This window comes from Megascapheus bottae, chromosome 16, assembly GCF_031878675.1.
Source record: "Megascapheus bottae isolate mThoBot1 chromosome 16, mThoBot2.hap1, whole genome shotgun sequence".
Lineage (NCBI taxonomy): Eukaryota > Metazoa > Chordata > Mammalia > Rodentia > Geomyidae > Megascapheus > Megascapheus bottae.
The window spans coordinates 11,264,183-11,287,762 of NC_143524.1; the positions used below are offsets into that span (position 1 = coordinate 11,264,183).

The 23,580-nt window shown below is 36.7% G+C and overlaps 3 protein-coding genes across 3 annotated transcripts; all 3 read right to left on the reverse strand.

Moving 5' to 3' along the window:
* Window positions 1-2,273: 2,273 nt before the first annotated feature.
* LOC150052814 (olfactory receptor 4P4-like) lies at window positions 2,274-3,203 on the reverse strand. Its single transcript, XM_090348874.1, has one exon. The coding sequence runs from the start codon at window positions 3,201-3,203 to the stop codon at window positions 2,274-2,276; it is 930 nt and encodes a 309-aa protein (XP_090205000.1).
* A 7,658-nt stretch (window positions 3,204-10,861) lies between these two features.
* LOC150052815 (olfactory receptor 4P4-like) lies at window positions 10,862-11,788 on the reverse strand. The gene has a single exon (XM_090349227.1). It carries the CDS (start codon window positions 11,786-11,788, stop codon window positions 10,862-10,864), a length of 927 nt encoding a protein of 308 aa, XP_090205353.1.
* Window positions 11,789-17,977: 6,189 nt separating this feature from the next.
* Window positions 17,978-18,904, reverse strand: LOC150052816 (olfactory receptor 4P4-like). The gene has a single exon (XM_090349228.1). It carries the CDS (start codon window positions 18,902-18,904, stop codon window positions 17,978-17,980), a length of 927 nt encoding a protein of 308 aa, XP_090205354.1.
* Window positions 18,905-23,580: the final 4,676 nt, after the last annotated feature.

A 23,580-nucleotide genomic window follows, 5' to 3' on the forward strand; every position in this document is an offset into this window, starting at 1 on the left:
TGCTATTCTTTCTGCTAAGAAGTGTTTTTGCTATATGGGGTCTTTTATTATTCCATATGAAAATTTTTGGATTGCCTCTTCTATTTCTTTAAAGAAAGACATTGGGATATTGATGGGTATTGCATTGAATTTGTAGATAGCCCTTGGCGAGATTGTCATTTTCACAATGTTGATTCTTCCAATCCAGGAGCATGGGAGGTTTTTCCATATCCTTAGTTCTGCTTTAATTTCCTTTTCCAAAGTTTTAAAGTTTTTATCAAAAAGGTCCTTTACATTCTTAGTTAAAATAATTCCTAGGTACTTCATTTTCTTTGAGGCTATTGCAAAATGAGTTGCTTTCCTGATTGTTGCCTCATTCCTCTCCCTGTTGGCATAGAGGAAGGAAGTTGATTTTTGAGGGTTAATTTTTACCCTGCTACTTTTCCAAAGTTTTGAATCAGCTCAAGGAGCTTGGGATTGGAGTCTATAGGGTTCTTTAAATACAGAATCATGTCATCTGCAAAGAGGGAAAGTTTCACTTCCTCTTTCCCTATTTGGATCTCCTTTATGCTTGCTTCTGCCTTATTGCTCTGGCTAGGAATGGAATTTGCCATTTTCTTGAATCCCAGGTATGCCTGCATTAGGTATCATCATTATTTTTTTCAGGGCCTCGGGAAGTTTTGTAGAAATAATATAGAATTTTCTCCTCTTTACTAAGTATTTAAGGACTTTGTCTATTATAGAGAGCATCCTGTTTGATTAATTTGATAAAGTTTCCCAGTGGTTGTTTTCAGTATATTTATTTTGCTGCAATAAACTGATGAAACATTCCTGAGAACTTTGTAGGTTTTTTTTTAAGTTTTCCTTATTACTGTTGTCCATGTCCCACTGAATAAAATAATGCTGTCTCTGATTTCTTCTCTTTACCCATGTCAAATAAATTAGTAGCATATGCCATATTTATCACATTGGTTTAAGAAGGGATGCAATTTAAAGTGTTTCATCTAGCGTTAAGGATACATTAAGGGAAAGTATCAAAATAAATGCATACTTACTTACAATTAAGCCTTGAGGATTACACACACTACAATTATGAAACAATAGATAACACACAATTGAAAATGACAGGGTGTAAACATTCAAATCATCACTATATATGATAGCCCTAAAAGAAAATTATACAAGAAAGAAAGGAAATCTAATCATATGTGTACTCAAACAATGACATAGTGTACATTAAGAAAACAATCAACTAGGGGCCGGGAGTTTGGCCTAGTGGTTAAAGTGCTTGCCTAGCATGCATGAAGACCCGGGTTCAATTCCTCGGTACCACATACATAGAAAAAAAGCCGGAAGTGGTGCTGAGGCTCAAGTGGTAGAGCTCCAGCCTTGAGAAAGTCCAAGGACAGTGCTCAGGCCCTGAGCTCAAGCCCAAGACTGGCAAAAAAAAACAATCAACTAAATCACAAATATGAGAAATGACTTACAAGAAGACTTTCTCATTCTGAAAGGAAAGGAACAGTAAAAGATTTTAGAGGTGAGGATGGTGATTTACCTTTAGAATCCAAGCCTGATAGAGAGGACTGAGCTGGAATTCTTGTACACTGGAGCTTCTGTCTCTTAATTTGTTTGCTGTTCAAGACATATACTCAGTTTGTCAAAATTTCCTGAACTATATATTGCCAAGATGGGCAATATCCTATGGTTTTATAAGCTTCCTTTTTTGGTTTAAAATTTGAAATCAATATTTTTGCCACTTTTTTCTGTGGTGAAGGATGTCAAAACGCATATCTGTCTTAATTTTTAATTCAGCATCCTATGAACCTCTACTTTTTAAGCAAGTCATTATTTTGTATAGCATGAGTCTAAGCTTCCTGATGAAGAAGGAAGGGAGAAGGACTAAGAATCACATTTGCAGCCAGTGTGGGGACACAGGCCAGTCATTCCAGCTACTTGGAAGGTAGAAATAAGAGGATCACAGCTGGAGATTTGACTGGACCAAAAGTGCGGATGACTGTTACCTACCAAAAGCTGAGCGTGGTTGAACACATCTATACTCTTCACTTACTCAGGAGACAAGTAGTTAGCTGTCATCTTGCTATTTGCCAGCCAGGAGCACCTGTCTGAAAAACCAACTGAAATCAGAAGGCTAGGAGTGTGACTCATGCAGTAGGATGACATGCGTTTTCTCCTTGCTCTTCCAACTCTCCAAACACTGAAGGACAAGAAAATCGTTCCCAAAAGGTCGTGTCCTGGTGGAACCAGAGTCTGAGCAGCAGAAACAACCGGTGGGTTTATCTTCCACTGAGGAGCCCCGGATGGCAGCAGACTTTCCTGATGGCGTTCTTCATCTCTGTGTTCCTCAGCGTGTAGATCAGTGGGTTGAAGGTGGGAGCGATGATGGTGTAGAAGAGAGCAAACACTTTGTCCTCAGGGAAGGTCACATTCGGTCGAATGTACACGAATAAAGCCGGGGTGAAAAACAGGACCACCACAGTCAGGTGAGAACTGCAGGTGGACAGCGCTTTGCGCCGGCTCTCCACCGAGTAGGCCCGGAGGGTGTACAAAATCAAACAGTAAGACAGCAGCAACACCACAAAAGTCACCAGAGCAATCACGCCCGAATTGGCCACGACTAAGGCACCGGGCGAGGGAGTGTGCGCACAGGCTAACTTCAGCAAAGGGAACACGTCGCAGAAGTAGTGATCCAGCTCATTGGGGCCACAGAATAGCAGGACGAGGATGAGAAGAAACTGACTGGCAGAGTGTGCGAATCCTCCAGTACAACAGGCCAGGAGAACCAAGCGACACTTCCCCCTGCTCATGAGGACCCTGTAGCGCAGGGGGTGACAGATGGCCACATAGCGGTCATAGGCCATTCCTGTGAGGATGAGGATCTCCACGCCCCCGAAGAAGTGCGTGGTAAAGAGCTGCGCCATGCAATTGGTATAGGAAATAGTCTTCTTCTCCGCCAGTAGATCAGTCATCAGCTTGGGCGTCACGGTGGAGGTGTAGCAGAGATCAGAGAGAGAGAGGTAATTGAGGAAGAAATACATGGGTTGGTCTCTTAGCTGAGTGCAGGTGATGGAAATCATGATGAGTACATTCCCCACCCAAATCGCCAGGTAGCAAAACAGGAATAACACAAAGCAGAAGGCTTCCACGTTCTTGTTTGGAGAAAGCCCCAGGAGAATAAAGAAGGTGACATTATTCCTATTTCCCATGGTCCAGCCTGGTGAAGGCACTTTGTGACCACCTGAAAAGACAGGACTTGTGAGCATCTTTCCTCCAGGGTTCTGTTGGCACAGCCACAGTGTTCAGTTCAAATCGTGACAGTTACTTATGTCTGTGTGTTGGGGATGGAAGGGGTAGTCATTCCTGGCACTTGAACACAAGACCTAGATACTGTCCCTGAGCTCTTGTGGCACAGCTGCCCTCTGACTTTTTAGTTGTAAATTAGAGACCCAAGTCTAATGTACTTCCCTGCTGGAGGCTGGCTTTGAACCATGAGCCTCAAATCTCAGCCTGTTATGTAGCTAGGATTACAGGAATAAGCCACCAGCATCAGGCATTAACTATTTTTGAGAACTAACTTGATTTGACTTATTTTACTGAATTATATCAGGGTCCAAAAAAATCTGAGGAATAAAAAACTGGGGTTTAATTCATTCAGGAAATATATATATATATATATATCAAATGGTATTTCTTATGCCTTTGCTCAATCACATTAAACTCTTACTTTGATAAATACCTATTTCTAGTATGACACAGTTTCAAATACTATAGTGTCTGGCAAAGAGTACTGGTACTTTCTGGGACTCAAAATTATCAAGGTACATAGCTGTTACTTTTTGTCATTGAATTTTATTGTCAGGATGATGTATAGAGGGGTTACAGTTACATTTGTGAGATAGTAGTTACAGTCCTTTTTGAACATTGCTACCCCTTCCCATATTTTTCTCACCCTTCTCCTCCTCCGAGCCCCTCCCAATTATCTTGTTTTTCCTCTACTCTTCTCTATTTCAAATAAACATCTATACAATATACCAGGTACCAAAGTCAGATACAGTATTATCATGCTCAATTTCATTAGTTGAATATGAATTAACCAAATTTGACTTTTGAATTAGTGACATGAATTAATACAGAAATCTCCATTTTAAAATAAAAGATGATTCTCTCTTAGGATGATTCAAACATTTTGAAATAGTATTTCATGAAATTTAGCTTCCTATTTTATTGTTGTCTTAGTGATCCACTGAAAACTACATTGCTGACATTGTAAAACAAAAAGTACCTTGTCTTACAATCATATCAATCTACACAACACACTTTAAGGAAAATCCCAATAAATCTTCAATGAAATCTTTTAATACTGTGCCATAAGGAACATTATCCAAAACAATTAGCCTTGAAACAAAAAATTGTATTTGGCAAGTCAAATTCCTTTGAATCTGTGATGAGAGAGTGGTCAATTTTTCTGTATTTGTCTTATTTTGGCCAGCCAGGCACAATGGCTCATGCCTGTAATCCTAGTAATCCTAGCTATTCAAGAGGTTCAAATTCAGCCGGAGCACTAAAGTTCATGAGACTCTTATCTCTAATTAACTGCCAGAAAAACAGAACCAGCTGCGGCTCAAGGGGTAGGGCTGTAGCCTTGAGCTGAAGAGCTTATGGATAGCACCCAGGCCCAGGGTTTAAACCCCATGACTGAAAAAAAAAATCTTTTGGCTAAACCCATGAAATAGGGAAATCCAGACTGTTAAATTCGTAGGAGAAAAAACGTGATTTGCAGGAAAGGAGGTTGAAATGTAGGCTGATGCTTTTGCATTATACAGTACAATGCTACTGAAACCCCAATCCTGAATTAATAGAATTAAGGAGTGAATTATTGACAGTGTTACTATGGTAATATTAATGCACCATGAAGAAAAATAGTACTTGAGATTTGTACAAGTGCAAGGAGTAATAAGCCTGTGTCGAGCAGACCAGATCTGAAAACTTGAGTATTCTGACCCCAAGCTTAAATTCATGACTATTGATATGTCCTATAAAAGTATATTCAAAAGAAAAATAAAGGCATGTTAAAATTGAATATTAAAACATCTCCAAGTTTGAAATTTCTCTATATCTTTGAATTCATTAGTCAAACCTGGGACAGCTCTTGAGTTTCAGTACTGCCTTATTTTAGCCATCCAATTTTAAGTGGAAAATTATTATCTGAGAAAAAATAAGACAATAGATTAGAATAGTTTCCTGTATAAAAACTGCAAGTCAAATCAGTTCAAGACTCTGTAACAGGTAAGGCAATTCTCAAAAGTAGAGCTGACTTGCACTACTCACAAATTTGTGTTGGGATATGCTTTAATCTTTCAAACCTGAATATGAGTAGTATGTTCTCAGTCATATAACCAAGTTAAGTCACAGAAAAGAGATTTGAGGGCAAGTCTAACACCTGTATCCCTTAGCATGATAATCTTAAGGTCTGAGCCTCCAAATGACTTCTTTTGCGTCACAAAGCTACAGAAAAGTAGTTTGAGGCAGTGATACTTTTTCTTCTATTTTTTTTATTCTAGCTAAACCCACCAAGTTCTGTACAGATCAAATTCTCCCTGAGCATTTTCAGGCGTAGTTGCTAAGCAAAACCTTAACTACAGAACGTATCCTAAAACTGTATTTTCATTGCCTCCCAAGGCAGTGAATATTACCTAAAAATAATCTATACACACTCATGGTAATCACTCACCTCTCAGCATTTCTTCAGATCTGCATTGTCAGTACAGTTCTACAAATGGATTGTAATCACCCAGCAAGGAGAAATCTCTGTAGTGTGTTTCTCAAAACCCATTCAGGGCAGACATTATTATGACAGATGTATGAAGCTTATGCAACTCTTTTTCCCATATCCTGTATACTTCAGAGAAAGTGATAGCTCTAGTCCTTGTGCAAAGAAATGATCGCCGCCAAATCCCACATCCTATTTTCATTATGTCCTCAAGGGAAAAAGTGTCGCGACTCCCTCGGCCGGCAAGGAAGGACACGACAAAGGTAACTTCTTCTGGAGCAGCAGTTTATTCAGCAAGCTAGTACAGCAATGCTGGGTCGACCCCAACTTCCTCAAACATAGACCTTAAATAGGCCTATTAACCAATCACAATTATTTCCTTAAACACTAACATCCAATCAACTACAAGCATATCTCCAGCACACTCCGGACACACAGCAATATGGGTACATGCATACTTCCGATCACGCATTAAGGGCATGAACAGTCAAATCTCTTCCTGGAAACTTTTAGATAAACAACTCAGAAAAGCAACCACGGAGGTGATGTCAGCGCCATCTTGTAATGGCGATTGCAATGGCTCTCTACAAAAAAGCATGAATACTTGTTTGCTTTATTTATTTATTTTTGCATTCCTGAGTAAGCAAGCTAGGCTAAGCAAGTGTATGAACTCGAAGCTACATTATACCCTCCACCTCATTAGTACAGTTGAAGATATTTCTACTCATCAGGAATTTCCTAATGATAAACATTTATTTCTGATCATTTTATGTTTGCAAAATGAATATTCAAATGTTTTTTAACAGTGTAGTGGAATATTCTGTAATATTTCTTCAAAAGTAAATGTCATGTAACCTTTGTATGCATCTGGACTCACAAGTACCATTTGTTTCTACTTTACTCCATGAATTCCAGTCACAAACATCAAATATTTTAGTCAACCGAAAACATCAGCAAAGCAAGTTACAGGATCACACAAAATGTGCTACTACTTTGAAGCATTTAATATAATTTTTGCTATGACAAACTTCCTAGAGTAACTGATCTGCGTATAGGTACCTTGACAGAGTGAGACCTAACTATTTTGAGGACCATAGAATGACCATGGAACAATATTGCTCACTCCTGGAATAAAAGATAATTATTTAGATGTGTACCCCAAAAATATAAGCAACCAAAAAATAGACCAATAGACAAATGGGATACAAAAAAAATGAAAGTGCTCTGCATTGAAAGGGAAAAATAATTTATCACATTGTAGTTCCTTTTTCTCCATCTGCCATGCTTTTTTTCTCTCTTCTTTCTCTTCCTATTTCTAGGATTTTTCTTCTTCTAGCCTTCTAATAGTACACTATAAGTACCTTGAGCCCCTATATATATAACAAGATTGGCTGTGTAAATGTCATTAGCAATCACTCCTTACTGGCTATAAAAATCAAATTATGGTTGAAATTGCCACCTATTCAAGTGGATTAGGGAAGAGGGAGCAAGAGTAGTGGAGAACAAATCTTATCAACCTGGCCCAATATCAATCCTATGAAAATATAGAGATTAACCCAAAGGGAGGAAATCAGATCACACAGAGTTTCTTCAAATCAGTAAATCTCTTCTACACATCATCATGACAGCAAAGAATCAGAACAACATCAAATTAGAAGAAACTGTACACTTAAAAATAGGTTAACATTCCATGAACTGAAAGAGGACATTTGTAAGCAGCTTTATGAAACCAGACAACACAAACAAGACAAGACAATGAGATTAGACAAAGGAAATAAAAACCAAGAAAATACAAATAAAAATCTAAATGATCTCAAAGATAAAAGAGCTCAAAGACACACACATATACAATTAAGGTAAATAAAGTAGCAAGTGTTAAACAAGAAAATGTTACAAGTAAAGAGAAATTAGGAAAGAAAGTGAAAGGGAAATTCTGGATATAAAAAATGGACAACAAACAACACAAGAATTTAAGGACTTTCAGGTACATTAGTCATGTGTGGTGAAAAAGAGATATTTTCAACATTGACAAATATCCCCTACATTAAAATAAAAAGGAAAAATAGTGCAACTCTATGATCACTTGGTTGTCCATTCATTTTTATCAGAGTAATTGGCTAAAAAATGAAACATGGAAAATATAGTACATTGTTTTTGTACTTTATTCAAATTGTGAAGACAGAGTTCATAGCAAAAGTATGAATGTGTTATTCAGAATTTTTGAAGGAAATTAATAGCCACAGAGGAATAGCCATATATAAGGAGGGTAGGAATGTGAAATACTTTAGGTGCAGTTTTTTTTTATTAGTTCATACTGACTCTTAGAATTGAATTCCTCATCACTTACAAATATGCATAATCTACTTTTCTTCACTGCAAAACTAAAGGTGTGTTTAGATAGGGAAATACCTACAGCTGACTTAACATTTTGTATTTTTTTCATATTGACTCTTAGAATTGAATTCCCATCAGTTACAAATGTGCATAATCTTTTCTTCACTGCAAAAATAAGGGTGTGTTTAGATAAGTGAATACTGAGAAGTGACTTAGGCTTTGCTGAGTAGACAACATTAGTGTTTCAGATGATTGAGGAATTACTCTCAATCTGATTTCCTTCAGTGATGTAGAATACATCCCTCATCTGTCTCCTCCTTTGCAGCCATTTCATGCCCTCTTTTACTTCCTCCTTCATCTAAGTCCTCCATAACATTAGACTTCTCTCACCCATAGATCTCTCTGAAAAACAATGCCTCTCCATCCCGAACTGCATAACTTCAATGATTTCCAAATGATAGGTGAGTGTTAACATTACAGTATCTCAACTCCACTCCAATCCCGCACTTAAATCTCAACAACATCTCACCCCAGACTAGCAAATCACACATAGCAGAATATCAAACCACTGACAGGCTAATCAGGCAAGAACACAGAGATCAGCCTATTAGTAACACCACAGTTCACCCCAAAAAATTAAAACCAGAAGGATTTCCAATGGGCAGAACTAACCACTGAGATACAAGGAAAATAGGAAGTCAAGGAAGTCAAGGGCCTAGAAAACTGTCCTCAAAACTGTCCTTAAAACACTACTGATAAATTTGATTAATGACAAGAGAGAAAGCCTATACAAGAAAATTTGTGCATGTGACAAATCAACCAAAGATTAGTGGAAATTGCACGGAGTTTGTAAACAGAAGGCTAGATGAATTCCAAGAGAAAATAAGGGAGTCCAGTGAAAAAGTCATCCGTGGAAGGAAATGAGAGAAGACACTGGGAAACAAAACAAATAGTAAAGAAGTCCATACTAAACCTAAAATAAAACTTGAATGAAAAAATAGAAGTCATCAACAATGGCCAGTTAGAAGGCATGGAAATAAAAACACAAAGTCTTGACAGCAAAAGAGTCTCAGGGATTGAAGACAGAATAGATGCTTCCATCAGAATGACATCGCACCATTTATAAGGATATAGCAAGACTTAAGAAAAATTACTTTAAGCAAAGCAAGCCAGGCCAGAAGAAACATAGACTACATGGTTTCCTTTATTTGCAATAACTAGAATATGTCTAGGATATTATTAGCAAAGGAGAACAATACTCAACTGCTCTGTGCATGCGACCATATAAATTGACACTTATAGTAATAATTTCCAAGAAATGGAAACAAGAGTTTTATTTTTAGTATACTCTTATTCCTTTCTTTTTCCTTTGATTTATTCCATTGTCATATCTTTTAAAATTTTTGTACTCTTTGTTTTATATGTAAGTTTATCTGATTTGGGGAAGGGAAAGGAACTCACAGAAATGAGACAAAGGACAAAGGTGAAACAAAGCAACAGTGATAATCACTAGACATTAACTTGGAAATGAATTTTATGCCTTGGTGGAGGGAGTTAGAGGATAGATAAAGCAAGAGAAAATGAGGGAGGAGATAACGCTGTTCAAAAATAAATGTACTCATTACCTTACTTAGGTGGCTGGAACCCATCTGTACATCACCTATTCAGTAAGAGAGAGAGAGAGAGAGACAGAGACAGAAAGAGAGAGAGAGAGAGAGAGAGAGAGAGAGAGAGAGAGAGAGAGAGAGAGAGAGAGAGAGAGAGAGACAGAGAGAGACAGAGAGAGACAGAGAGAGAGAAACAGAGACAGAGACAGAGACTCAAAATAAGATATAATTTGAGACAGATAAGTATTGAGGGAGAGGGAGTAGAAGAGCAGACAACTAAAAGGATAGGACACATATTTGACAGAATTCTAGCAGAGAACTCCCATACCCTGAATATTCATGAGATTCTTATCTCTGATTAACTACTCCCCTGACCCCCAAAAAAGCCATAAGTGGAGTTGTGGCTCAAATGGTAGCACCAAATTGAGCAAAACAGCTCATGGATGGTGCCTAGAGTTCAAGCCTTATGATCAGCTTCCATCCCATGCAGACACAACCCATACACACAAAACCACAGACCACGTTGGGGCGAGAACACGAAAAGTATTAAAGAGGCATGACAACTCAATTATGTGCAATATAGAGATAAAAACTTTCAATGAGTTTTTAAGGGTGCCATTAGCTGAAAGAATACTGTCATCATGCCACAAGACAGTGTGGTAAGTTTGGAGATCAGTACATGAGACGACACAGTTTGGAGATATTTCTAATTAACAAGGAAAAATTAAGTTGTATCTCAAAGAAAATTGAGATTAATATAATATTTTGAAGAAGGACTGCTATGATTGAATGTTCCCACTTATATAACATTATTCCATTTTGTTGTTCTGAATTAGTTCACATCCTTCATGTTCTAAGCATTCTTTTCACTGTTGAGATAAAACCCAAAGCAGAAGAAGGTATTCCATGAGGAAATTTCTATAAAACTTCAAATCATCCTATTTATGTCTCAGCTAGAATAATCATTTAACACATAAGTTACAATCTAAATAACAGTAAGTGATTGTATTGTAGGGGGTTTTCTTCCAATGGATAAAACATATGAGATCATTCCATCCTCCAGCCACAAAAGAAAACTTTTGATGTTTACATGAACACTTCAGTGTGAATTTCCTGGGAATGTAGAACTCAAAGCATAACAACTGTTGCCCAATTAATTTAATTCAAAATGTGGCATTTGACACCATATCTTTAGCATGGCCATTTGCATCTCCATGTTTCTGAGAGTATAAATGAGAGGATTTAGCATGGGGGTTATCATAGTGTAGAACACAGAGATTTGTTTATCCTCATTTGCACTTTCCGCAGGCAGGCTGTAGGTATAAAGGCAAGGCCCAAAAAACAAGACTACCACCATTATGTGAGAACTACAGGTGGAAAGAGCTTTGCGACGCCCTGCGGATGACCTGGTCCTGAGGTTATAGAAAATGAGTATATATGAAGTTAACAGCACAATAAAAATCACAACTAATACTGTCCCTGAATTGACAATCACTAGGATACTAACCATGTGGATGTCTTTGCAGACAAGTTTCAAAAGAGGCTTGATGTCACACATGTAATGGTTTATCACGTTAGGACCACAGAATGGTAAATTTAGTACCATAAGCAACAAAGCAATGGAATGCCAGAAACCAAGTCCCCAGGCTATCCCAATCAGCAAATGACACCTCTTCCTGTTCATGATGAGCAGGTAATGCAGTGGCTTGACAATGGCCACATAACGGTCAAAAGCCATGCACACCAAGATGAATATTTCCACACCCGCCAGCCAGTGCCCAGTGAAGAGCTGTGCCATGCAGTTGTTGTAGGAAATGTCTCTTCTCGTGGCAGCTAAGTCTCTAATCAGTCGGGGAGCCACCGTGGATGTGTAGCAGAGGTCCATGAGGGAAAGGTGGCAGAGAAAGTAATACATTGGCTGTTCCAGGAGATGGCTGCAGCTGATGGTGAGTATGACGGCAACATTTCCCATTATGACTGCCAGGTAGCAGAGCAGGAACAAGAACAGAAACACTAGCTCTGTTTGCTTGTTTCCAAATAGTCCCAAGAAGACAAATTCAGTAACATTCTGTGTTTCCATGAAGTCAAGCTGAGTCTGCCATTCCCCAAAGAACCTAATTCATCATATATTATACAGAGTATATTACATTCTGATTGGTGTGTGTGTGTGTGTGTGTGTGTGTGTGTGTGTGTGTGTGTGTGTTTCACTGGGATTCCATCTCTGGTGATCATCCTGCCAGTCTAGTGCTTTATGGCTAGAGCCACATCTCCAGAACTGCTTACGCTGAATATTGGGGAAATGAAGTCCAGCAAACTTTTATGGCAGAGTTGGCCTTCACTGTCTATTCTCCAGATCTGAAACTCCTATACAGGGAGTTATAATTCACTGGCAAATTTACTGCAGGATTTGTGTTTCAACCTTTTTACATTAAAGACATCATTTTACTTCTAGTAATATTTTTAAGGAAAGCATAATATATACCTGAATTTTTATAAAAATTTATTTAAAAATATGGTATGAGGGCCAGGAGTTTGGCCTAGTTTTCGGGTGCTTGCCTACCATGCACAAGGACCCAGGTTCAATTACTGGGAACCACATATATAGAAAAAGCCAAAAGTGGTGCTGTGACTCAAGTGGTAGAGCTCTGGCCTTGAGATAGCTCCAGGACAGCGGTCATGCCCTGAGTTCAAGCCTCAGGACTGGAATAAAATATTTGATTTGACTTTAATAGAAACCTAATGGGCACAATTCTTGTATTTATTTTTTTTGAAGAAAGTAGTGGAGAGGAATTATTAGGAAATTATATTAAATAATTAAGATACTATATACAGCATAAGATATGATCGTGTATCTGATGGGATCAAGTTTATGCTTCCATTAGCTTAGCCATATTATTACTAATGAAGTAAAATTCCTACTATTCTCCACCATTCCAAGCAAATATGTATTATATTACACTAAATCATTTGTCATTGTTAGCTATATAATATTCACAAATTCTATCCTATCCCACCGAAATCACATGTAATTTATTTCTAAAATCCCAATTTTGCCCCTGAGATTTGATAAACCAGTAGGATTCATGTTTATTTTTGATAAATTTCAATTACTCTTAATGAAGGCAGAGGAATAGCTTGGGTTAGATAACACAAGGTTTCAGTGTTTTCTTCATGACATCTTTGGGCAAGTTTCAGATTTGGGCAGACTGGCAATAAGGCCATTGAGGAGTCTCATTTCTTGCATCTAAATTGAACAAATTGATTTTAATTTTGTAAAACAATCATCTTATTTCCACAAACTCTACTACAGGTAAGAGCTAATATACTAGAAATATTTTTAAGAGCTCTTCATTGTCTAGTGACACTGTGACAGGACATAGAGTATTTTAGACATCTTGTACTGAAATCATGACCTGCAACCCCTATTTAATCTCTGCCTTTAGTGACTTCACAAAATCAAAATGAAAAAGGAGAAAGAGGAGGCAGAGGGGGAGAAGCAGGAAAGGGAGGAGGAAGAAGGAAGGGAGGGAGGGATGGAGGGAGAGAGGGAGGGAAGGAGGGAGGAAGGGAGAGAAAGAAAAAACCCAAGAAAGAGGCTCTGTGAACCTCTTCATTCTTAGAGATGAACATTTTGTTCTCCCGAGGTATTCTAATGTAATCAGAAAGAACTTAATCATCTTCTTACCATATTTATTCTAAAATAAAAATGAGTCTGGGTACATTAAAAAGGACTAGCAAGTTTACAGAACAGTCCTTAAGAAAATCCACTGGAAAGGAGAAAATTCTTATAAATAAAATCATTACTTCATATGTGCAAAATTTCAGCTGCAGTGAAATTTGTCTTCTGCCTCATAAGGATTGAATAACACATTAACTGCCCATTAAGAGTTCTAATATAATTCTTTGTCCTTGGTTGAAATTATGAGGACAGTTTTGTGAGTTAATAACAAAAAAAGGAATCATTAAATAAATTTTTATTAATGTTACAGAGTAAAACTTGAGCCAAACTAGAATTTCTTTTGTTAAATGGGGGGGAGAATCCTGTGATTTCTTCAAAATATTTTACCTGATGCTGATGCAAACATTAGTATCTCTTAAAACGTATGCATGGAGCTGTCATACAGTTGTCCAGGAAAATAAAGATCATGGCCAAAGCTGATTCAAAGCAGTTAGTTCCATGCAACCTAGGGATTTTCCTAAAAGCTCCAAGTCTCAACCTTCTTCAAATTCCTTACCATCTTGTAATATACTGAAATCTCTCTCTCCCTCTTTTCATCGAATCCCTCTTACTTCATTGTTCCCTTCGTCACCCCACAGACTCTCCCCCCCACTCTCTCTCTTCCTATATATATATATTATATATATATATATACACACACATAACTCTGCAAGGTTTTAAGAATGAAAAACTTTAATCTTCACGAATACATCTCTTGTATATATCGTATTATTTCTACACTTTGAAAAAGATCTCATTGATGTATAATTTCCCTAAATATTTCAACTAGTGTTAGATGGGAAGAAAGGAAAGCAAATGTTGAAATATAAATACGGGGAAATAAGCATAGGATTAAAATTTTGAGAGTACATAAATTGTGTCAAGCTCCATCAAGAGTTTTAATAGGTAGTTTTAATAGGTATGGCATTGAACCTTGTGAAATGGAAGAGTGCATGCATAATTATTACTACATTTGAATAAAATATCTATATACCAAATATTTCCAATGATATAGTTCCAACAATATGTCCATCTTACCTTCACCATGAATCAACAGCTTCATAATATTATATTATTGCCCTCTGTTTTCTGGAAGTATTATAGGCAGTGGATTCACAAGTATCTGGAGGTAGATCTACAATTAAACTAGATGTATATGCTCGTGAATTCTTACTTTGAATGCTTGCATTTGAACAAATACAATAAAAAATAACAATTCATGGTCAATTTTATTTGACTTTTCCATTAATTTCCTGACTGCCTTATCTCCTCTCTTGAAGAATTAAACATGTATCATAATAAGGTTGTTCCAAACATCAAACATTTTACCCCAATGTAAGGAAAATAATTTATGCTACTTCTAATACTTCTGATGGCAGATTTTTGGAAAATCAGGATGGTCCTTCATGCTCAACAGTTTTGCTTTTTTGAGTTAAAAACATAAAGGAGATGTGGAAAAATCCCATCTCTCCCATGAATCTTCAGACAAAAGGCAGCTTCTAGTGATACATTGCTGAGAATACTCTGTCTTAAAAACTAAGGGGACCCAAGGGGAAAAACTCTTATGAGCATTGTTTGAGTCAAATGTATGTGGAATAGTAATTATAAAGGTGGATTCAAAAACAATAAAATAGCAATACAGACAATTTTGAAGCTTTCTATCATTTTGTGGTATCAGTGAAATACAATGTCTGTAATGGTATAGCATTGGTGAAGTATTAGGAATTTATTTTCTCTTTCCTTTCCCAGAAAAATCTCTTAATATTTGGGTAACAAATATTTGATAAACCTTTATTTGTGTATTGTCTGATAACAATGATTTGCACAGAAAGACTGAGAATCATTATAATGTTCATCAATATCTTCCAAATTACTGTCACTTTCACATAAGAATGCAAATATTCTTCAATATCTAAGTACGAACATTGGAAATTTAGAAACTATGAACAGTCTTTTATTTTAATATGCATGAATCATTTGATTAATGTTAAGCAATTGTAAGATATCACTATGTCTAATTAATTTTTGTATAAATTTTTCTGTTTATGATTTGGCTCCTCCTTGAGTAAGAGAAGGAAAAACATCAGAAGAACCTAAAGTTAGCAAAGTATATAACTCATAGTTCTGACTTCATAATAGTCCTTTCTCAAAAGTCTAAGGAAGACTCCTAGATTTTTTTTACTGTGTAAAACACATACATAAAATCTCCCCCAAGCTCCTACTACCTTGTTTGCCTTCCTTCCTGTATTCCCCAGATCCTTCCAACACAAAGCATTTCTAAATTGAATTTGTTATCTTCTTGTTTGATTGTATTTATTTACCTAGTATCTCTACACAAGAGAAAATATGTGATATTTGTCTTTTTGCATTTGACTCATTTTTGCCCATTTATATGAGAAAACATAGAATAATTGTCTTTTTTATTATTATCCCTATATAGTTGTACAATGGAGTTGCCATTCAGAGTTGAATAGAGTTGAATATAGTATATCATGATTCGTGTCTTTCCTTTAACACTCTCCCCCATTCTTCTCCACCCATCTCTTTTCTCATTTTTTTTTGCTGGTCCTAGGGCTTGAATTCAGGGGCTGAGCACTGTCTTTTTGGCATTCTCAAGGCTAGTGCTCTACCACTTCAGCCATATTGTCATTTCCAGCTTTTTCTGAGCATGTGGTGTCAAGGAATCAAAGCGGGTCTTCATGCAAACACTCTACTACTAGGCCTAACTCCCAGCCTTCTCACTTTTTATTCTGGAGGATATACATTGAATTCTTGACTGGATTCTCCCCATTTCTTTCCCTCATTCATTTCTATTTTTCCCTTCTCCTATGCATTTCAAGTACCACCCATTTCTTGATGTTTATATCCTTGAGCTTCTACTTTTCTTTTTTAAGGGATTACACTGATTGAGTTTTCCCTTTAAACTACCCTATTTCTATTAATACATATTTTTTCTTAACTAGCGTATTTTGATTAACTAAGTGATTGCAATTTCATCCATACTTCTGCAAGTGATATATTTCCTTTCTTTAATGCCTGAATAACCCTCCGCTGTGTATACATACCACATATTTTCTATCCACTTATCTGTTTATGACAGCCAATCTGCTTCCATAACTCAGTCCTTGGGACTTAGAGCTCTATATTGTGTGTGTGTGTGTGTGTGTGTGTGTGTGTGTGTGTGTGTGTGTGTGTGTGTGAATTCTGCAAACTGAAATCACGTTTGTTATATAGCCTCAGGAGCCCTCCATATCAAGGATGCATTTCAGTACTGCCTTTAGTATTTCGATGAACCACCCCCACACTAGTTTCTGAAGTTGCTGTGCTAATTGCAGTGTGTCAACTCAGTATGAAATTTCCCTTTTATTTGTTGTTCTTTCTTTCTTGATAATTTTTATTCTGACCATGCTGGGTGGAATCTCAGTGTCATTTTGATTTACATTTCTCTTGTAGCTAAAATTACTGAACATTTCATCAGGTGCTGAATATTAGTTCTTCTTTTGTAAACTGTTCAATTAATTTTCATTCATATTATATAACTTATCCTCTTGCTCAATATTTTTGAAGAGTATATATTGCAAGTATTCATCCTTTGTCAGATAACTGTCTTACAACTATGTTCTCACTTTCCCTGTGCTATCTACCTGATAATTAACTACTCAATTATACAGTAGCATATATCCTGACATATTCCCATTTTTAAAATTCTATTGGATTCATGTAGATGAATGGATACAGAAAATGTGGTATATGTATGCAACGGAATTCTACATAGCCAACAAGATAAAACAATGGCATTTGCAGGGAAGTGGATGGATCTAGAGTGAATCATGTTGATTGAGACAGGTCAAAACCAAAGGAACAAAAGGCACATGGTATCCTTAATATGTGGCTATTTGATCTAAACAGTACAAGAGAGAGGACTCAATAACTGCATACCCAATGCTATGGATATAGTACTGGAAATATAAACACAACAACATAGACATAAAAATCTATGATTCTATAGACATAATGTTTTATTACATAGATTAATATTTATCTATGACATACAAACCCTCAGCCTACTTTTAAATATGTTCTAAAATCTAAGTGCCAGTGTTTGTATATAGAGATTCCCTTCTTGAATACTTGTTTGTTAAATACATCATTTGAAATTTGATGTAAAAGTCACTGTTAATAAATTCTTTAATAAAAAATATATGATTAAGAAATTGGAGTGAGAGGATTGAGCTGTCAATGCACATTAGTTTTAGTGACTGAAATCAATGCTTACAAATAATTAACCCCAATTCTCAACACTATGCTGAAACACCGAGCAGAAGGCTGTGCTTCAGATGGAAATAGAAAGATTCAAATCCTCTTGGTCACATCTGGAGTACTTGAAGTATCTCACAGAGATTCCAATATGAATTCAAATAGGATTTAATAACTCATATACAGCAAAAGTCTCCATTTAGTTCAAGTCCCACAATAAATTGTGTGCAACGTATTTGTGACAACGATAAAGATACCTATCATGGACTGAAAAGGTAATAACTCAGCCATTGCTTAATTTAATCTTGAATGGGACATTCGCCACCAGACTTTCCCCATAGCAATTTTCATCTCCTTGTTTCTCAGAGTATAGATGAGTGGATTCAGCATGGGGGCAACCACGGTGTACAACACAGAGATTTCCTTATCCTTATTTTCCCCACCTGCAGGGAAGCTATAGGTAAATATACAAGGCACAAAAAACAGAACCACAACCATTATGTGGGAGCTACAGGTGGAGAGAGCTTTACGACGTGCTGCAGAGGATCGGGTCCTGAGGTTATGCAGAATGACTATGTAAGATGCAAACAGCACAATGAAAATAACAATGACCACAGTCCCAGAGTTAGCAATCACCAAGATGCTAACAACACGGATATCCTTGCATACAAGTTTCAAAAGGGGCTTGATGTCACACACATAGTGATTGATCTGGTTAGGGCCACAGAAAGGCAAATTGAGGACCATCAGCAGCAATGCAATAGAATGGCAGAAGCCAAGTCCCCAACCCACGGCTATCAGCATGTTACACCGCTTCCAGTTCACAATGACCTTGTAGTGGAGTGGTCTGATGATGGCCACATAACGGTCAAAAGCCATGAACACCAAAATGAACATTTCCACAGCTGCCAACCAGTGGACAATAAAGAGCTGGGCCATGCAGCTGTTATAAGAAATACTTCTCTTTGTGGCAGATAAATCCCTGACAAGCCGGGGAACGACAGTGGATGTGTAGCAGAGGTCCATGAGGGAAAGGTGGCAGAGAAAGTAGTACATGGGTTGTTCTATTAGATGGCTGCGGGTGATTGTGACAAAGATGATGACGTTCCCCATTATAACTGCCAGGTAACAAAGTAGGAACAAGACAAAGAACACTAACTCTGTTTGCTTACTTCCAAACTGTCCTGTGAAAACAAATTCGGTGACGTTCTGTTTTTCCATGAAGCAAACGGAGTCTCTAAAGCACAGCAGAAGCTTAGTTCTTCTGAAATTACATACATATAAATATGAAAAAAATAAGCGCAGATGAATACAATTGATGACCTGGCATATTATTGAAACATTTTTATATTCCACAGACCATTATATTTCTGATGCTCTTAGACCAACGTCTATTTTATGACTGACAACAATTATGTATATTTTCATTTATTTAACTTGCAGAAAAAAACAGTATTGGGTAATATTCTTATACTCATCTTACATGTGAAAAAATACAATGAACTGAGAGCAAATTCTTTGCATGAAAATTTGCAGATGTTAGGTCGTAGGCCTCAGAACCCAATCTGATGTCTGATTCCGTGCTCTGAATAGGTGTGCAGCATGGTTCAGGTCCAGTGGATTTCTCAGTGTTTTCCCACTGCTGTACACGAGTAGAGATCAGATTACATTGTGAAATCTTGGCAATTTATGATATGTAGACATTTAATATCTATCTACATAACCATTTATATATCTATTTATATCTGAATTTATATATATGGTATTGATTGAACTCTGTGATTTCAGCTTCCTTGTCAAGTGCTTCAGCATTTGAGCCTTACATCAAGTCCCAACTTTCTCTCCTCTACTTTAAATATAAACTCTCTATAAAATATCAATATCATAACTAGCATTTCATATATCTAAGATAATCAATACGCATTTGACAAAAAGAAAGTCAATCCTCTTAATAATAGCAGTGAAATAGCCTGGAAGTTTTGGATTTAGTGCTTCCTCAGGGCACATTGGGTTAGCATGTAGGACTTGAAGAGGCTAGAAATATGTACTTTGGGATGTACACGCCAAGCATCTAAATAGAAAAATACCATCTTTTCTCATAAAAAACCTTCACTTCATTCTGAAAAAATTGAAAGGGCCCATTTTGAAATAACTCCTGACATACAGGAAACATGAGAGAGGACCAACACGATGAGCAGCTTCAAGACACTGGCGCTCTCTGCTGCTGTGTATCTGGCAGCAGAGTAGTTAGGAGTCTGGTCACTCTTGACCACTCTCCATGTAGCCTCTCCTGAAAACACAGGCATTATTTAAAAGACTGTTGATTTTAATGAACTCGTGTCCTATCATTGCCTTCTATGAGGGAGCAATGTGGTAGAAGTGGGTAGAGGGTTGACTAAGAAACATAAATTGCTCCTATCTAGCTGATCCGTAAATGAATCTCTTTGTTTTATACTTTAACTATGCATTCTGTCTACACTGTTTCTTCAACTGGTAAGTAGAATAATACTGTTCATTTATTGGTCTTATTTATACCCCAAAACAAAATGAGTGCATATAATAATTATGAATGAGGAACAGGGCTTGTCAAATCCACGGAGCAGCCTTACCCTTGAAAATATTTTAGAGAAGTATACACCCTTGTAAATATATCCACCAACTTATTGACACATATTTCTGCTTTGGTGGGTTTTGTGGCCTACCACAAGAGGCAGACTGAAGAACACATATTTTAGACACATTAAGTTCACAGAAAAATATGAGGTGAGGACACATTTGCTCTGGTTTGAAGCTTTGTGGTGAAATCTGTAAGCTGAATAAAGAAAAATGAACCAAGGAGTAAACTTTTCAGTAAACTTCTAGAGTAGAACAGCGAAAAAGTTAGAAGTTTCAGATTCTGAAAATGATAAAGCTTGATTTGATACAAAAATCCTGATATTGGTGTGTTCATTATGCTGAAGGGTAGGTCCAGCTCTGTATTACAGTGTTTGGCTATCATTCAGGGGTTCACTTAACTTTGTAGATGCTTTGCAGTAGTTTCTGAAATCCCTGAAAATATGTCATGTTGACAAACCTCCCTCTCCTCACATTTCTTCTGTCCTTGTAATCTTGACATTTGTCTCTCTGTTTCTTTGTTTGTCTGTCTGTCTGCCTGTCTTCTTTCTTTAGCTCTCTGTGTGTTTCTCTCTCTGTGTGTCCCTTTCCTACTCTATCTCTTGAATTTTTTTCCAGCCTGGGGGCTTGAACTCAGGACCTGGGCACTTTCCCTGGTCTTTCTCAAGGGTAGTGGTCTGCCGCTTGAGCCACAGCACCACTTGTGGCTTTTTATATGCACGTGACACCTAGGAACTGGACCTGGGTCTTGGCAAGCTAGGCAAGCATTCTAGCACTAGGCCAAACTCCTGGCCCATACTCTATTTCTACCTGCATTCTTCCGTCTGCCTTTATCTTTCCACTCGTATATACCCCATCTGCATATATTAATGAATATACAAGATTTTAGGGGCAATGAATTTTCATTTTTTTGAGTGTATGCCATTTTTTTAAAATTAACCTATTTAAATTTCTTCAGATCCCAGTGACAAATTCTTTCCAAGGGGATCTCTACTTCTCTCAGACGGGGTTGGGGGGAGGGAAGATAGGGTAAAAAAAAGGAAAAGCACTGATACACAATATATGACTAATAATACAAGAATTTTTAGATCATGTAAGACTCTTTTAAGGGTTATTTTATTCTTTCTGGCATATTATGGGTGCTTCTCACTTGTCATTTTATCTTTCTCACAACCCATTGGTGTAGAGGCCATTTAATTATTGATCTTGTTATCACGCAAAGATTAATACACCCTAAGGTTGCACAAGTACTTAGAAGACATACAAACATCTATTTTCTCCATATTTAATTACAGTTTTAAAATACAAATTTAAAACATTTCATGGCAAATTTAATGGCCCTCACATTGCCAAGCTAGTTTTTCCGGGTTATCTATCTCTTGAAAATAACCAATTTAAAATTTTACATAGTGTTACTTGTTCCAAATGTCAAGGATTTTATCTTTATAAATGAAAAATGCTATACGTTGATCTTAATTCTTACTTCTGCCCACTCTCACATTGTTTTGGTTGGGGGGATGTGTAGTTTGTCTTTCAGACTGCTTCCTCTCTTTTCCTCAGAAAACATGGAACAGCAACTTGCTGTGGATGCAGCAATCTCGCCCGTGGCTCTTCAAATCAAGAAAGTTTTTCAGGTCTCATTGCTGGGAAATAAAAGATGATCAGCAGACCCACAGGGGAACCTCCCATGGGCACTATTTTACCCCAAATGAATGTGAACTTACAATCATGAAAATGAAGCCGATATTGCTAATATGGCCAGACAGATAGTTTCCAAGCTTTCTATCATTTACCTCCTAAGGATACTAGTGAGAAAAATATTTCTATAATTTTGTATCATTAGTGACATCTGAAAGTTTTGTAAGTGTTATTGTTTCCAGGGGAAAACATTGTCCTTTGAAATGTCATCAGAACAAATGTAGGACTTGTTTCTTTTCTCAGTATTTCTATACACCATATAAAAATTTAGGAGCCATGATCACCATTTAGCTTTAGTACTTTTCAGCTAATTTTAGAATTACAGCTAGAAAGTGGAGATTCTCACTGTGTGTAAGGTCGTGATTGATCATTTCTGTGTATTTCTGATTGCTTTGATTTCTGCCATCTCCTCACTGAGTAGGAGTGCAAGGGAAGTATAATGACTTCAACCAAACCTGACAGGAATAGAACATGTATATCACAATCTTTAATTGATAACACCTTCAGTTAGGTCTTTGCAAAGCCACTGAACTGGTTTAATCGAGTAACTTATTATTTAAAACAATTTACATATATGTAAATTCTTTCAATATATTTTCTTTACCATTTTTTGTTCCTCCTATTCTACTGTTTCCAGTCCCAAACAATTTCTACTTTGCATATCATTCATTTATTTTTAAGTCTTATACCTCATATTATAACAAAATTTCCATATGTGTCTTCTTTGTTCTGACATTTTATTTTGAATAATAAAGTTTAGCTCCATCCGTATTCCTGTAAAACAGATCTTTCATTTTCCCTTATGGCACCTTGGCTAAATCCACAACTCGTCTATTGTAAATTGTATTTCCAAAACCTGTGCAGAGATGTCTCTATTCCATACTGAAATATTGTTTTGGGGTATGAGCACAAGAATCTTGGACCAAAATAATGCTATATCCATTTTAGATTTGAGAAAACCTCTATGCATATTTCCAAATGACAGTAGTTACAATTTCTCCAATCTTACATACCGTTTCTTCCTGTTCCTTTTTTTTTTTAAAACCTTACCAGCATTTGTTATTTCTTTTATTGCTGGTAGACATTCTGACTGCAGTATGAGAGAATTTTGATTTTCCCTAGATTTTTTATTTCTTTTTTATATCCTAACGATTTCATTTTATTTTTTATTTTTTGCCATTTATCTTTTTATTGAAGAATTTATTGACATTGATTTTTACATCATATTTCAAATGACGTGTTTAACAAACAAGTATTCAAGAAGAGAATCTCTCTGTATAATCACAGGCACTTAGATTTTAGAACATAATCAAACTTGAAAATCAATTTTTTTTAGATTTTTTATTCCTTTATGACTAAAAATGTCTAACATTTCTTCATTTTTGGAATTAAGTTTTTAGTGTAATGATTAGAGGGGTTACAGTTATATTCGTCACATATAAGGTGCATTACTTCTCACACATTATTATCCTTTCTCATTTTTTGTCCCCATTTCCCTCCTCCCATCCCCTCTCCTCATTTGTTTCCCCCCTTCCCTTTTCTATTTCAAATGAACAAATAAACGTATATACAAGATATCAGATAAC

Coding starts and splice junctions, on each gene's coding strand:
- LOC150052814 (XM_090348874.1), bottom strand. CDS start 3,203: ATGGGAAATAGGAATAATGTCACCTTCTTTATTCTCCTGGGGCTTTCT.
- LOC150052815 (XM_090349227.1), bottom strand. CDS start 11,788: ATGGAAACACAGAATGTTACTGAATTTGTCTTCTTGGGACTATTTGGA.
- LOC150052816 (XM_090349228.1), bottom strand. CDS start 18,904: ATGGAAAAACAGAACGTCACCGAATTTGTTTTCACAGGACAGTTTGGA.